Here is a 16,280-nt window from a genome sequence, read left to right on the forward strand (position 1 = left end):
TTCAGAGTTGGACTGAGATGTATGGGACACATCTCTGGAAAACTTGATCTCAGTCATTCTCCTGCAAAGAACAACCCATTATTCAATTAAAGTGGATTGCTTAAGGCCTGGGTGCAAATTGTCATCATTTCACATTTAATTTTATCTTAATTGGGTTTTTAAATAAAAAAATGTAGAGAACATTTCTTTTCCCCCCTGGCAAAGTCTTGCTTTACTGAAATCCACACAATGCTGCTGCCACAAAGGTTGCTTTTTTTATACACCACAATGAGTCTCTAGTGTTTGCATTCTCCTTGTGCCATTCCCTCTACAATCACAGCAAACCCACCCTGCTTGCCTTCCCCTCCATAAAACAAAGCAACCCTTGCTGTCTGCTGATAGCTCCAGCAAGTACAATGCCAAGGACAGGAAAGAATTAATCTCTGCATCAGCTGTGAAACAAAGAAAGGAATCGAGATTTTCATGGTATGACCTGGGGCTGCAGATGGCAATTGTTTCAGGGCCATTAGTGCTATATGTTTCTCTTGCAGTTCCTCCTTGGGTCACAGTAGGAAATCTCAGTGTAGGAAGAATTTGGACAAAGCATGTCTGCCTCCCTCTGTCTTGGAGGAGGGAGCAGCTGGACCCATTAGAGCTGCCCCACATCAGTGGCACTGCTATCTTCCTTGCAGTAAGGGCTTAGTTGTAAAAACTGCCACCCTGTGCCAGTTCTTGGGCAGAAGAAGCCCAAGGTCAGATGGAAACAGCCTACCCCAATCTGTATTTTCACCTGTGTGTATATTTTTTCTCCAGACTGGAAAACTAAATACAGCTAGGCAGATCAGCTGTTTGCAGAGAAGCCAGCCAGCACGTGTTTCTGTGCGGGCTCAGAGAGCTGAATCTCTAGGAGTGTCTCCCTCAGGAACCTTCCAAACCAACTGCAGTTCCTCTCCTTCCCCTTCAACCATCAGCACTGAAATGAGTGGATCATAAACCCAACCATGATCCTTTTCCTCACCAGAAAGCACGCAAGCCGGGACCGAAGAGCAAAGTACAGGTCAGAACTACATGGTGCCAGCAGGTCTGAGCCTTTTCAAGGTCACAGTGCTCCTGTTTTAAACAGAGCTGTGGAAACCAGGGTGTGTTTTGAATTAAAAAGGAATTGGATTGCTTAAATGCAAAAAAAATAATGTAACTGTCTCCACTGAAGCATGGAAGGGAGGTGGCAGGCATTTTAGCAACCTTTGCTCAGAGATTTATTGAGGGCAGTGATGGAGGAAAACAATGTGAGACTGGATCTCTAAGAACCAGGCACCGGGCTGGCTTCACAGTCAAAGGTCTGACTTTCTCATTTTCACACTCCCTAGGAAATTAAATAGAATACATACAAAAAAACCCAACCAAAACCAAACCCAAAATACAAAACAAACCCCAAACCAAACCTAAAACCATCTTCAATAGAGCTTGAAATTAAGTTTGTCTAAGAGCCTCTGGATTGTGTCAAGGGAGGGGGCTTTTCCTCCCTCCAAGTGTGGTTTCACCTCCAATCAGGCCTGAACATGATGAGAGACTGAGAAGAGTGCCTCATTCTGTTTAATAAGATTCATTCTTGCTTGCTCTTTTTCTCTCCTTTTCTCCTCCATACCCTGTCTCCTGGGGGCTGCACTGGATCCCTGTTGAAAGTGCAGCAAAGTGACTTTGGGAAGTCACTTTTGCCTTGAAAATGCAGGGCCCGAGGAGGAGAGGAACAGCTGCTCTAACAGGGTGATTGATACCAGGCTGGGTGCTCATACAGTTCTGGTTAATGTGCATTATCTAGTGCCCTCTCAGTCCCCAGGGTTTCCATTAAGGAGAGAGGAAGGTAGCATTAGTCCTTCTACAAGTGGATGGTTTCAGCCAAGCAGAGCTGTCCCTCAGTTTTGGGGAGTGAGGTGGTTTTAAACCATGGCACTGTGTTTTCTAGTGAGGTGGAAGTTTCAAGTACTTTGGCCACAGTGGTTCTTTCTCAGCCTTTTGCAGGGTCTTGACTTGTAAACTTCACATTGTTCCAGCAACACCTTTGTAAATGTGATTTTTTTATTACAGAGGTAAGAATTCAGCTTGTTCTCTAGTATGCTAAATTTTTAGAAAGACTTCCTCAGAAGAGTTTTAAATTCTTCCATGTTTCTGAGAGGTGGATGCCCTGCTGCTAGAAAACCTGGATAGCTGATGTCATGTACCTTGACCAGCGATGGAGTAAATTAGTGAGCACTTTAGAAACAGGACCTGGATATCCAAGCTTCTCCCAGGCTTGTGGAATAGCCAGCAGTGGACTCCTGACAAACAAACATTTCACTAATACAGCTTGTGACACCCTTCCCCTGGGATGGAGAACTGACTGTCTGCCCTATGTTTTGACCACCACTCACTACTGAGTCACGGTCAGACCTTTACAGAGCAATCTCAGTAGAGATGGGCACCATGCCCAAAATGACTGCTAGAGATGCCATGAGACTATGGACTTCAGGCAATATTCTCCTGTCTCCTATTTCCTGTATCTCCATAATGCAGGCACCGGTCTCAGGGACCTGAAATGTTTTTGCTTGATTTTCTCTTGTAACATTTAGGTCAGAGGAAGAGTGCAACGAGTAGCCTTGAAATGAGAACACCTAAAATAGATACTTTTCCCATTATAGATTCTTCTGTGTTTTCCTGGAAAAGGAGCAAACACTTAGGCTGCAGACAAGACAGTGCAATATCATACTATTCACATCATATTTAATAATGCTCTAGTACCATTCAATATAAATAAATAACCATTAAAAAGTACTTTCTCAACATTCTCTTTTGTTCATCAATAGTATTTTCTGCAACAGGAAAGGTTAGTAATATTCATTGGTTGGTGAGTTGGATGAATCTCAGAGAACATGAATATCAGGTACCAATATGCTAGTAAAAACTGGGCGCTGGGATGCCTTCTCTTGTTTAGACACTTCAGGCTTGATCTGTGGCTTCCCTCCTTACTGCACACACTTTCCCTGAAGCCTGTAACCCTGACAGCTGCTTCTGTCCTGGGCTCTCCCACACTGCTCTGCTGGTGAACTACCATCTTAGCTTGTGGTGCCTGTTACTCGCCCACTCTTAGCTGATAAGCCTTGGCCAGCAGCAGTCCTTGCTGTCCTGCTGCTCTACAGGGAAAAGAGTACTTGTACTGAACAGGTCAATCTGTCTGCTAGCCTGGAATATCAGCTGTGTACATTCATGCTGTCCATACAAGGTCGTGGTTCTGCACAGCATAATGACTGACAGAACTTTTTGATTCACAGAGGGTCTGCTCCACAGGGCCAGGCTGCGGCAAGAATGGAGATGGTGCAATAGGTTGGTCTTGAGAGCCGACTCTGACCAAGGCTGAACTAACAGAGTAGTACATACAGAAAGAGTAATTTTGCTTTCTTTTAAGGATGTAGAGAGAATCACTCTCTAAAAACGTGTGTGGTAGGAACTGTTGCAACAGGAATAGATCCCTGCTACAAACACTCACTGTCAGTGCCTAAACCCTATGTAGGACCTGTGTGAGATTAAAGGCCAGAGAATTAATCACCACATCTCTCCTGTTCATACAGGCAGAAACCTTGCCCGTCTCAGAGGAGAAAGTGGAGGATCATAGATCAACTTCTTTATTCCCTCGCTCTTGCTCATTCATTGAAACCACAAAGAAGGGGGCTTAATCTTGGATTCATGCTGGGTAGAAGCACTGAGCCCACCTGCCTGGTGGCAGGATGGGTTGGCAAAGCCCACTGGAGTGCAAGCCCTGCTACCTTTTGCAGAGGGCAGGACAAAAAGCTCTGACAAATGCAGAGTGAAAAGCATTCTGTGGATGCTGGACTTCCTTTGTGCTGTCTGGTGCCTGTAAGTTCTGTAAGGACCTGTGTACAGCCCAGAGAATACATTGCTTTCTCAGCCTATTCAGTATTTTCTTCATGCTGAGACAGCTGGTAGGGTGGCCTTGTACTGCTGGTGTGTTCATCCAGACAGACCCTGGCCCTAGCCTCGCTAAATTGCAGTCTCCATTTCTCTAGTTGTTGCCTATTCTTTGATTTCTCCTGTCTCTCTCTCTCTGAAAGGAGGTATCTCATCCCCTTTGCCTCTCCCATACTTTGGCCCCATCCTATAGCAGGATGTGTGGCTGCTCCTTCTTCATTGAGGGAATATGGACCAACTCCCTCTCTCAGATACCCTTAAAAGAGCCCCCTTCATGGAGGCTTACTGAGATCCCAGGAGACTGTCTGCTGAGTGAGGCAGTCCTTTGCTCATGTTTTTACCTCACTGTGATTGCTTGGGAGCCAGAAACTTAGTGCCACCCACGTTTGTAGCATAAAAGAACTGTAATTTCTTTCGCTGTACTGCCCCCCTTGCTGTGCTTCTGATTATTTTGCCAGTTTAAGATACCATTGTAAAGAAACCCCAGGGAGCACAGAACATATGACATTCATTGGTGAACACCGAGCTCTACTGTTCCAAGGCAAGAGGGAAAATATTCTTTCTTCATGAATGTGTCATGTGACCTAAGCTAAAAACCAAAACTAAACAAGGAATAGGCAGAGAAGAATTCTAGTATAAATAAATCAACAAATAAATAAGTTTCCTGCTAGCCCTGAATTTCTTGGGCAAGGGTTGACTCAGTTGCTTATAACTTTTTCCCAGCTGTGAAATCCTTGATGTATTTTGAATGCCTTAAGCCTTGTTTTTCATGGCCTGAGTGAAGCAGGTTTTAAAGATCTGCTCAGAGGGGTTTCTGGGTCATTCAAGGAATCTTCCTGGAAAAGTCACAGCGACACCACTCCCCACGCACACATATGGTACCAACACTTGTGCTTTTAATCCAGTGCATCCTTCCTTCGGTCCTCATTTGCACCTCCTGTTTTGTAGGCTGCCTCCCACCTGGCTGTCTTCCTGTTTTATTGAGGGAAAGGGAAACCCTTCCACATGACACTGACTCCTCTCTCTTCACAGCACCACACACTCCTTTCAAAGTTCAGCTGGAAAACCATGCCACATTTGTTATTTCAGTTGTCATGTATGTGCTCAAGATAGGTTTCCTGATGTCTCCACATTCCTTGATGTCTCACAGCAGATGGCTGCAGGCTGAGGGTTCCTCTTCTCAGAGCACTTCTCACCCACCTCCCTCTCAGAGAGTTGTCTTCCTCTCTGGAGGTCTAGGAAACAAGTCCATGCACATGCTTTGAGGCTCCTGAAGCACCTGATGGTGCTGCAGCAGGCTTTCAGGCCTTGAACATGTTCAGGTCCACCCATCTTTGCCCCTGCTTTCTGCTCTCTGCAGCAAGACACAGAGGCAGGTACTCCTCTGAGGTACAATACCTGCCACGTCTCCTGGAGCAGGAGAGGAGCTTCATCCAGAGGGATCTGTGCCTGGAGATCTGAGATGGCATTTTCCAAAACAACCTTAAGTGAGGACAGTTCAAAATCTGAGCTGAGGGATAGGCACCAGATCCCTTCTCAACTCCCAAACCCCAGATGAGGTTTGTTAGCACAGCTTCCTCTCCAGCACTGAAGGCTGTGTATATATTGGAGTGCATGCCTCAGAGGAAGAGTTTCTCATACTAGCTTTGCTTTAAAGCTGTTTTGAGAGCACACCAGGCTCAGGCCAGCAAGTCCATGTTTGTGCTTTAGTGACAACTCCTGTCCTTGAACTAGTGCAGTTTGCAGTTGCTGTACTGAAGCTCAGGTTTTGCAATATGCCAGGAGAGACCTTTGGAGGCACCTGCACCCCTCCTGGACTTCAACCTCTGTGCTGGCACAGCAGAGAATAAAGATCACATTTAGTAAGTTTTAATAAATGGTTAAAAGTACAGGGCCCAGCAGGGAAGGGAAGCACTTCTCTCCTAGGTGGGGAGAATCTCAGGGCACCACCTCAGCTCTGTCCCTCCTTATTACCACCTCATTGGGCAATGGGAGCTGTTTGGAGTGGTGACATTTGGGGGTGTTTATCATCCTCCAGCAGTGGAGCAGAGCTCTGGGCAGGACAGGCAGGGTGCACAGGTGCTATGGTTGCTGATGAACTTCGGGAACAATCACAGCCCTCTGCCTCTGTCAAAACAAACACAAGGTGAGGTAAGAAGGTGTAAATAAAACATCCAGCTTAACAGGGTTATCCCCCGGGTTAGGAAAACACCTTGCAGGCATCAGTGAACAGGTTCCTCAACCACACTGTGCATGGCTTTGGGCTGGGATATGGCTGAAGAGCTGCTTGCTCTATCTGCACTAGAGTCTCAGCTGGGAGATTTTATTTACAAATTAGAGAAAGTTTCTGACAGATTTGTTTTGTCTGCACTTAAAGTCATTATTTTAATTTCTTTGATAATTTTTTTTAAAGAAAGAGTAGGAGGATGAGATCTGAGGATCTCTATTCAGTCTGTCTGGAAGCTGTGAATGCAGATGAACCTTCTTTATTTCCAAATTTCACAATAGCAGGAGTCCTATGCTAACCTAAGTACACTCTTCTCTTTTGGATGCCTGTAAGTAAAAAATAGCAATAAGAACAGGTAGTTTTTATAACACCAGTCTTCTGTGTGATAATTTTCAGGACTTTAACAAAAAAAAAAAAATGAGGTGAAATTAATCTCCATTTCCTGTTCTCAGAAGCCAAAACCTGTGTTTCAAGGGTGTTTCACGACAGTTGGCAGGGATGTATGCTGTGATAGCTTTTGGCTGCTCTGTAGCAAGCAGCCATGCAAGTGGTCCAATTAGAGATTAGGAGAGTATCAAATCCCACACCAAGCAATGTCTGCCTGACTCACATCTGCAGGATTTAAAGGCAAGGAGGGCTCTGGGAGGTCTTGGACTTAACTGGTTTGATCTGATCCTCAAGGAGGACTAATTGGCAGGAGGGAAAAATAGGAACATTCTTCCTATTGTGTTTAAGAACAGAAGAGCCTCAGGGGAGCAATTTTGCCTCTTTTTTTTTCTCAACACTGGCTTATATAGATCATGTCTATCAAGGTTTTGAAGCTCAGCAGCCTTGAAGGTAAGAACCTCCAATACACTGCAGCCTTCAGCAGAGATCTCAATTTAAACTTTTAAGAGATGCAATCTAACAATTTTTCTTGATTGCCCTTGATTGTCAAGCAATTTACCTTGCATGTGTCTCCTAGAGTAGATGCCACCTGCCAACCTGATGTGTCAGAGCAGCTGCCCCACATGACAGACAGTGGTACAGAAAAGATTGTGGTCAAAATGACTGCTAATGCAAGTGCAAAGATCTTTAAAAATCTGCAGGACTGATCCAACCAACAATCTGCTTGAAACCATTGGAGAGGATGGCTTTGATAAAGGTGTAAGTCCTGCTGGTGAATCAGTGGCAGTGTCTTGATCTTTTAGACTGGTTGCTTTCCTTTCCCACAACAAATGACTCAAAGGGAGCCATTCTCATGATTCTCCACAGCTGGTGCCATTTCTTATGGAGGATGGCTGTTTGGCCAGGGAGAGATGTGAGGACAAAAGTGCCCATCCATAAAAGGCACATTTGTGAAAACATCATGTCTTCGCTGTGCATCTCCAATGGAGCAGTCAACCCTTCCTTCTGCAAGTAGGCAAGGAGGGTTTAATCTGTCTGAGTTTTTATAGGCCTGCTCATCCTGTACAAATTAAGTGATTCTTCCAGAGCAGTTAACTGGACTGTGAGTCCTTATGAGCTGAATTTGGGCAATCATAGCTTTAGGCAACTGCAGACTCAGCATGGGTGAGTGTGCAAAATGATCCTGTTGCTGCTAGTGGATCTCACAAAAGCACTGGTGAAAAGAGGAGCTGCCGCCTAAGCACAGGTATCTTGCAGCATTAATGGGTTTCTAGGATATCTATAATATTAATAAAAAGCTGTCAGAAATGGTACCGGGTTTGTGCCCTATAGGAGGGACAGGTAGACTACCCCAGGGTCCCTATGGTGGCACCAGGTGTCTGTGTTTAGATAACTGGCTCCAGACTTCCATCTGCTGCTGGGTGTGCAGGCACTGGGATTGGTTTGCATTATTTTGTGTGGCTGTCACTCAGAGATGAGGAGGTGCTGTGGCAATGCTGAATGCAGCTACTAGTGATGTACACAGGAGATCAGTGCAGGAGTTGAAATACTCATGACTGCCTGTATGAAAGCTATCAGTTTTATTTCCACTGGTAGAGCTGAGCTGAGGTGTATATTAGGGTCAAAACTAAAAGCACTCCTGGAATATCTTCCAAAGTAGGACTAAATCATTCAGCATCCTGTGTCCTGACACTGATATGAGACATTTCAGAAAGAGCTGGGTACTTCGAAATTGGGATGCTTTCATTCTCTTGGGACTTTTGGGGCAGGAATCTGACATTGAGATCAGAGGGCACGGCATCTGGACACTTCATCATTATTCTCTTTGTAAGAACATATCAATGATCTCTGATACATTCCTGCTGTCACCCATGGTGGTTGCCATAATCCCCCATTCTGCTGCTGAACCTAGTTCTGTGAGCTGCAAAGGCACTTCCTAATGCATCCACTATCTCTCCTCACCAGCAGATGTACTCCTAGCTCTGGTAGCATTGGTACCAAGCACCTCAAACTGAGAGAGTCTGTGTAGGCTGTGCTTTGCTGGTTCCTGTTTTGAGGTGCTCTAAGCATTCCATCAGCCTTTCCCTGCTGCACCCACACCACAGCTGTTTATGCAGGATAAAAGCTGAAGGGGATGCATGAAGCATTGCACAGGTGGCAGGGCTGCTGGGACAAAAGGTTGCCTGCAGGAGTGTGATCTTGTTCCATGCTGTAGGACAACTCCCACACCAGAGGGAGTTTGGAGCTGGATGAAAGAGTCCAGGGGCAAGGAATTTGGCTTGTCATTAATACTGAGTGAAACTGGGGGATTCTGCTGTCACTTTTCTCTCTGTCAGGCAAAACTCCCATATGGTCTGCAAGGAGGCTTGAATGAGCAAGAAATAAAGAACATACGTGGATAAAGATGAGAATCTACTTTTTGTCCAAAGGGTGGCATGGTGAATTACTGGAGCAGTCATATAAGCAATTTTTGAGGAAATAATAGCAGAAATAAGGAAACAGGTACAGATTATTTGCCTTGCTGAAAACAATAAAGACAAAGATACTCACACCCTGGAGCTGGCTCTCTGCTTACACCTCTACTCTGGGGTCTGTAAACCCACGCTTGCCTTCATTAACCAGAGTAGGCCTCTCAGTTCTTGTGTGCCAGACCAACACCTAGAGGGAAGCACAAAGAGTTCAGGTGTTCTGAATAGCATGGAAACTGTGAGAGTACTGCACCCATTGTGCGGAATCCTCAGAAAAGCGAGGCTCACAGATGTTTGAAGCATGTGATTCTAAGGGGTTGATCCTGGGACACTTCACCAGCATATGAAACAGTAACAAGGAAGGATCACTCTAGAGCAAAATTCCAGACTCAACCCTCTGCCAATCCTCCTGGATTTTGTAGAAGCAATCTGTACATCTGAGATTCTTTATTAACACAGAATGCCTAGCACTGCTCCTCAGGTCTCTTTGAGCTTCACATCTGTGAAGAATTTAGCAGGCTTTGTCCATCTGTCTGTCCCAGCATCATTTGGCACTGACATGTGCCAGCACAAGGCAGGCACACTGGAAGGTGGAAGAGTATGGCAGGAGGCTGTAAAAGCAGCCAGGACTAAGCAAGGAGATTGTATCTTTAAGATTTCTTGTACTACTCACCTTTGTGCAGTTAGCTGCTTTGGGCTCCAGCCCATCCATAGTCACTAAATCCTTCAGCAGACTGGTTTCCTGGTAGCCTCCCTTAACTCCCTCCAGCTTGAAACTGGCATGAGGCTTCTCCAAAATCAACTTGATGCTGATAGCAAACCCAGCCATGTCAATAGCAAAGGGACGATTAGGGTCAAAGACGGTTTTCCAGCCCACCACCTTCCCTGCTGGGCTCACTTTGGGGGATTCATATCGCAGCCCCCCGACAAAAGCCACTGGCCAGACTGAGACTCGCCTTGTGTAGCGCATCTGTGTGCCAGAAGGAGACAGTGCTGTGAGAATTCAACCCCGCCGCGTTTGTCCCAACCCATTAGTGCACCATCCTCTGCTTTCATTGGCACCTGTCCTCCCCCATTGATCTCCTACGCAGTCACAGTGCTCTCGGCAGCACAAGCTCTGGTTCACCTGTGCTGCTGCTTGAAGAGCTACAGCTTCCACAGCCATGAGGCAAATTCTTAGCACGTTATTCTCTGAGCAACAAACTCACTGCTTTTCTGTGCCCACATGCAGTCCCTCAGAAGAATGAAAACCTCTTGTTTTCTCATCTTGTTTGAACTTTTACCTTTTTGTTATGGTAGAATTTTATCATTTTTGTAAATGCCAAATACTGCTTTTACCAGGCCTCTACCTCTGTATTATCAGCTCCAATCCAGCTTCATACTCATGCAAGTAATCTCCCTGACTGATTCATCTTTGTCCTCATCTATTCCAATTTCTCCCCCCACCTCCTGCCTTGTTTTTCCATCCATGGCTACTGCCTAGAAGTGTGAGGGTTTATTGAAATTGTCAGAAAGGACCTGGAAGGAAGTAAGAAAGGATGAGCTTAACAGAGACCTAGAAACTCTGAAAACTAGAAATACGTTTGGTTGCATAATTCTGCTCTTTAAGTGGCTTAGTACAGTTTGGCTTAAATTGGTGACAACAGAGTTTACTGGATTTTTTGCAAGTTTACAATAGGCTTGGCATCTCACAAAAGCCAGGTCTCCAGCAAAAGTCTGGGCAAGCTTCAGTGATCCCAGAGGCAGAGGCCTGTTGTGGTGGCTGGAACTTGAAGAACTGAAGGGCAGCCAAGGAGTAAAAGTGAATAGAGTCAGATAACTTTTCTATCACCCCTACAGCAGGCAGATTTATGCCTTGCCAGAAGTCTGTCTTTGATGCTTATTTAAATTAGGTCAGCTCTCCCTGAGGAGAGGTATGAATTCTGAGGTACACATCCTATGGTCCCTGGCAAGAGGAACTGTAGCTGGTGCAATGGTGTGTGAGTGGCTGTTCACATCTGCAGCCTATAGCATGGCAAACGTGTTCTTTGCCCTTTCAGCTTGCATCTGCCCTCTACCCAGTTGCCACTGCATGCAGAGTGGGCAAGGTCTTCGCAAGTGCAACTGGGCTTAAGAGTCTCTACAGCTCTATCCTGCTTTTCTGTCCCCTATAATTTTATATCTCTTACCTCCTCAAAGAGCTCCAGGCTGTAGGTGTTATCATCATCAGCAAAATAGACTACGCCTTCTGGTGGTGCAGTGTTACTGAAGCTGTCCCTCAGCCAGTGCAGCCCCAGGTTCCTCTGTAGTGTCCCCCTTGGGGTGTGGGATGGGATCCAGGACAGACCCAGCTTCAGGCTCTTGGGTGTCTCTACATTGAGGTGGGTGAAGTTGAGCCCAGCCTTCTCCAGCAGGTTGGATACAAGGTTGGTCCTCCGTGGAGAGTCCTCCACCACCACCCAGTGCAGGTTCTGTACGTGGAGGAAGGTGTTGGCCAGACGGGTCAGCTCAGCCTTTTGAACTGGCCGGGTGTAGGTAGGGGTGATAACAAAGATGGTTGGCAGGGTGTCTGACCATGGTGGAGGCCTGGAGTACACATAATTCTGGATGATTTTAGGCGTTGCCCCTATGCTTTGCTGCTGCCGAGTGCATGATGGGAAGCCTTCTTCTCTCAGGGCAGAGGTACCATTAAGGAGAGTTTTAGAGGTCGTGTTCTCATCTGTCTCTTCTGGGACAAAACAAAGGAAGAAAGAGGAAAATAAATAAGATGTCAGAAGACTGATAACTAACAGGCTGCCTCCTGTCCAGGGAGGCACACATCTAACTGGAGTTAGTGCTACATCCTCTCTCCAAAGCCAGCCTAATGTGTGTGTTTAACACACTCTTACGAACATTTATGTCCTTACGAACTCTTTATGTTCCTGCTGTTGGCAAACCCCGAGGGGGGCCTTTAGGCAAGTCTGTCTTTGTTTAAACTTTCCCATGAGAGAGCATCTCTGCTGAGGGTTTGCAGCAGAAGTCATCACAGCTACCAGCACACTGAGAACAGAACTTTTGCACTTACTTCTCAGCAGGTTGAGGTAGTGGGTGGTTGGGTACTGGTGCCACAAGGTTAGGAGAAGAGCCCATGGCAAGGCAATCAGGAGCGTGGTAAGAAGGTTACGTCTCCTCAGCATGCTGCAGGGAGCTTCCAATGCCCAGGCATCTCTCTACCTATCAGAAAAGAAAAAGGAGTAAAGCCTCAAAAATACCAGTCACCAAAAGTGCAGGAAGGCATGACAAATGTTTGGACCTGATCTAGCAAAGTGTTGCCTAAGTTTACAAGGAGCCCCATTAACGTTTCAGGTCCAAACTATTATCCAACTTGGCCAACTCTGGTGCTACTGAATAGAAGCTTTTAGCTATTTCTGTTGCTCTAAAGACCCTCCCATTATCCCATGACGAAACCGCTGTCCTTGAGTTAGAGTTGTTCATGTTGCTGATTCTGAAGACAGAGAGGACTGCTACTTGCCCCCTCTTTCAGACTTGTGTTTATTCCTGAGCTTTGTGGTAACTGTTTAATTTGCTTCTTTCATACAACTTTTTAGAACTGTGTGCAAGATTTGTGTGCCTGAATATGCAACTGGACAAAATAGTCAGATGTCAGGCATCCTCTAGATAGCCAGCACCTCTTAACACTTCTGTAATGTTAATTCATCCTCCTTAGGCGGATGCATTGAGGCAATCAGGCATGCACGCTATCACCTACTAAGTGTTCCATGAAATCCCTGCCTTGGTCATTCCACAGTGCTGGTGATGCCTGTTGAATGTTTAATTATCCCAGATGCCTTTCTATTTCTGGTTTGTAGTGTTTGGCTACTGCAGCATTTAGCTGAAATCACAGACTTTGGAGTACCCATCAGGCCCTACCAGGTTCTCCCACACTTCCAGGTTGAAGGCATTTTGAAGAAAGAGAGTGATGGCATCATGCTGATACAAAAGATTGAAAGGAGGTTCAAATTGGTTGGCTCTAAATTCCTGCTCTGCTAGGGATTTTTAAGTGTACTGAAGGCCAGTCAGATAAAGCCAAGGTCTTCAAAGTGACACAGGCACATTTTGTTCCAATCCTGCCCAGGATTTGGGTCCAGCAGCTCCTCATCTGTCCAGAGGGTTCAGCCTTAGGGAGTTGTGTAAGAAGTATGACAACTGGTCCAAAAGGGCTCTGCACTGACAGCAGCCACAGGGTACCCCTGAAAGATATTAGGAGATGTTATTCTAAAGTCATTCTCTGGGGCCTCATAGAATCTGTCTTTGTTTCTCTGACATTTTACCTTGGTGTCCTGAAAAAGCAAGGATTATGCAATAGGGGGGCTCATCAGTGCCCTACCACCAATAACTGTCAATCCTGTATCAGCCACATCTAACAGAAGACTAGCATGTCTCAGCAGGTCCTCTGATGGGCAAGTGCATGTTCATAAGCCCTATTAAGGAAATTACTGCAACACAAGCTCATTCCTTGTCAGTCACCAGTGGTACTAACGCTGGAGCAGTCTCTTAGGGAAACATATTCCTGCTGATTGCTCCCCAAGCCAGCCATTAATGGTGTTAATATCTAATGTTTCTTACCTCCTCACTCAGGAAACACCATGGTGCCCATTTCACTACCTTCAAGCTACAAAAAACAGATGAAGAAGTGGACCAAGGAAGCTGTTTGCCAGGGGTACACAGGAGTGTTTTGGTGATGTGAGCCGGAGCCTTGTGCAGCAAACATGCTGGCTCTGCTTAACTTCATTGCTTTTTGATGACTGGGTCTGGGGCAGGCACAAGAGTGTCCTTCAAGCTTTAGTGCCAAAGGCATAGTTATTTGGTAAGCTACAGATCCAGGTCAGACACAGGGCAGGACGGTGTTACCCACACCTGGGACTGCTTTCCCCACAGGAAATTTTTCCTCTTACCAGTGTAGCAGCGCAGAGTAAAGCTTCCCATCATTTCTGGCTGTGAGAACAGACAGAGCCACAAAAGAAATCCAAGGATTGCTATTAACAACTGCAGATACCTAGGCCCACCCAGGCCCTAGGTCTGGGTCATCACAGCACCTTGCTTCCTCTGGTATGCTTGCAATTATAAATGTCCCTGCACCAGAGTCAGGCAGCCAGAGCTTCTTCCCTTTAATAAAAGGCCTTAATTATACAGACACAGTTTCTATGCAGCAGACTTGCTACTGCTGCAAACTCAGGTTGCTTCTGGAGGGAAAGAAAGGAGGAGGCAGCCATGGCAGCCATTTTACCAACAGAACATAGAGGAGAGTAGATCACAGTTAGAAGAATTTTTAACTAATTACCTTTCTAGCTCTTTCTCCTCCCTCTTCCAGTCAGCCCCGTTCATGCTTCCCAAATACTACAAACAAGTGGAGATGCTGTGTGTGCAACTCCCCTGGTGCTCCGTGCTCATTTATTTCTGCATGCACCTTCCCTCTACTGCTTTTCCAAAGCAAGCCAAGGCTGAAGAAGTTAAACCCTGCATAAAGCCCCAGGTAACTTGTGAACCTCACAGAGGAGCTGACTTCAACCCCATTTCAACAAATCTCTATTGGAATACTTTATTTTCTCTTTTAAATGTTACCTTGTCTCCCCCACTGTCTCCCCCTGCATCTGTCATGTGTGCTCTTCTCCGTTGCTTTATATCTTTCACCTGCCTTTTCTCAGGCCTTCAGAGTCCCTTTTCTTCCCTGTTTCCAGGACTACAGGAATCCCTTGGCTTACTAATAATTTTAGCCTTTGTCTTCTGTCCTTACCCACACAATGCAAAGGCCCATTGCATTCTCTTAATGTCCAGCCCTCACGGAATATTTCCCACAAAGTGGTCCATTAAAGCACCAGTCCATCCTTTTGAAAACACAGCATTAAAATCCAGTCACATATCAATGCCTCTGGGTAGCCTGCTGATGGCCCCAGTGGGGCTTACAGAGGTTTACTGCACATATTTTTACCTATTTTTTATAATTAAAACCAAAGTCTCCTAAGTGGCTTGGATTAATTGCACGCCTGCTGGCAAACATTACAGTGTGTATTCTTGGCACAACCAGCTACCTTCCTTCTGCCTTTAACCCCTCTCAGAGCAGATCCTATTAAATGAGATTCAAGATCAGAAGAAAATTTTGTGATCATCTAAACCCATCTCCTGCATTCATCTGGTAATTCCTGGGTTTAAGCTGTAGAGGGCAGGGACCATCTCTTAATGTGCTTGTACAGTCCGGCACTGATCCCAACGGGAGCCTTTGGATGTGATTGCAATACAAATATTATTGATTGTACTCTCTTGCTGGCTCTTGTCCTCACTTGCTATTTCTCCTGTCCTGCCTATTCCTTGTTCTTTTTCCTTTTCTTTTTTTTTTTTCCCTAGTGTCTCCTGCAGCCCTTGTTTGTGTTACACACCCTTAACAACATTAGCTGAATGCTTGATGGATGCCTTCAATATGCTGCCTGTAGCCTTCTTGTGCTGTTTTCCAATTACACATCCCTCTTCTTAATTTCATCCATCAATCTTCTGTTCTCCATTAAAAAATAAGCAAACACACAGAGCACAAAGCTGAGTATGATAGTGAGAAAAAGTTTCGTGTACTACTCTGGCTTCACACTGCTTTGTCAGGCTTCTCAGCTCCTGGGATGCAACATTGTTCAGTCTCCGTTTAAGCTCCTGTGCTGACACAGGGGGCATTATTCTGAAAGGATTCAGGAGAAGACAATGAGAGAAGCACACGGGGAAGAGCTGGATTCCCCAGAATGATGCTGCAGAGAAGCAAGATCTGGCTGAGGCTCAGACCATCGCATGTGACCAATCCCTTCATCTGTTGTTGACTAATTACCAACAGGGTACAATTTGTTACAGGTGGGACCACTCAGATGTTGAGAGAGGGATAAGGATTCCAGGCTGTAAAATGACCTAGGCACTGACTTTCTCCCTGAGCTGCAGTTTTTGAAAGGATATGCTGGGTGAATGGGAGAAAGGTGAAAGTTAAGGAGAGATGCAGCTAACTTGGGACTATAAAGCTGACATGTTCCAGTTCTTCTAGTTTTCCTACAGCCCTGTTGAGAAGCTGCTCAATTTACATCCTTTTTGATAACTCAGTAGAGTAGATCTCCTCTGAGATTTTGGTTCTGCCCTTTGCCTGCCTGATCCAGAATAACAACCACACCTTTCAAAAAGTTTGCTCTGCAAGAAAGGTGATTTTCCAGCCTCTGGTTCAGGGCAGCTGGCCTCTCTGAGCGAGGCTTACAAGACTGTGAATGCTGGACTAACTC

The 16,280-nt window shown here is 45.7% G+C and overlaps 1 protein-coding gene across 2 annotated transcripts in view; it reads right to left on the bottom strand.

Moving 5' to 3' along the window:
- Positions 1-2,719: 2,719 nt before the first annotated feature.
- LOC111939130 (galactosylgalactosylxylosylprotein 3-beta-glucuronosyltransferase 1-like) overlaps positions 2,720-16,280 on the bottom strand; it is a 28,258-nt gene continuing 14,697 nt past the window's right edge. The window contains exons 2-6 of one of the 2 annotated variants that reach the window (XM_023941215.2): positions 12,065-12,213; positions 11,190-11,728; positions 9,695-9,991; positions 9,104-9,211; positions 2,720-6,066 (exon numbers count right to left, since the gene is read on the bottom strand). In XM_023941215.2, coding sequence (XP_023796983.1) covers positions 9,125-9,211; positions 9,695-9,991; positions 11,190-11,728; positions 12,065-12,176 — 1,035 coding nt within the window. In that variant the 5' untranslated portion in view covers positions 12,177-12,213 and the 3' untranslated portion in view covers positions 2,720-6,066; positions 9,104-9,124. The remainder of the gene's footprint in view (positions 6,067-9,103; positions 9,212-9,694; positions 9,992-11,189; positions 11,729-12,064; positions 12,214-16,280) is intronic. The other variant, XM_023941224.2, reaches the window with a different exon arrangement.

Source organism: Cyanistes caeruleus, chromosome 3, assembly GCF_971803275.1.
Source record: "Cyanistes caeruleus chromosome 3, bCyaCae1.hap1.1, whole genome shotgun sequence".
In the NCBI taxonomy this organism is placed as follows: domain Eukaryota; kingdom Metazoa; phylum Chordata; class Aves; order Passeriformes; family Paridae; genus Cyanistes; species Cyanistes caeruleus.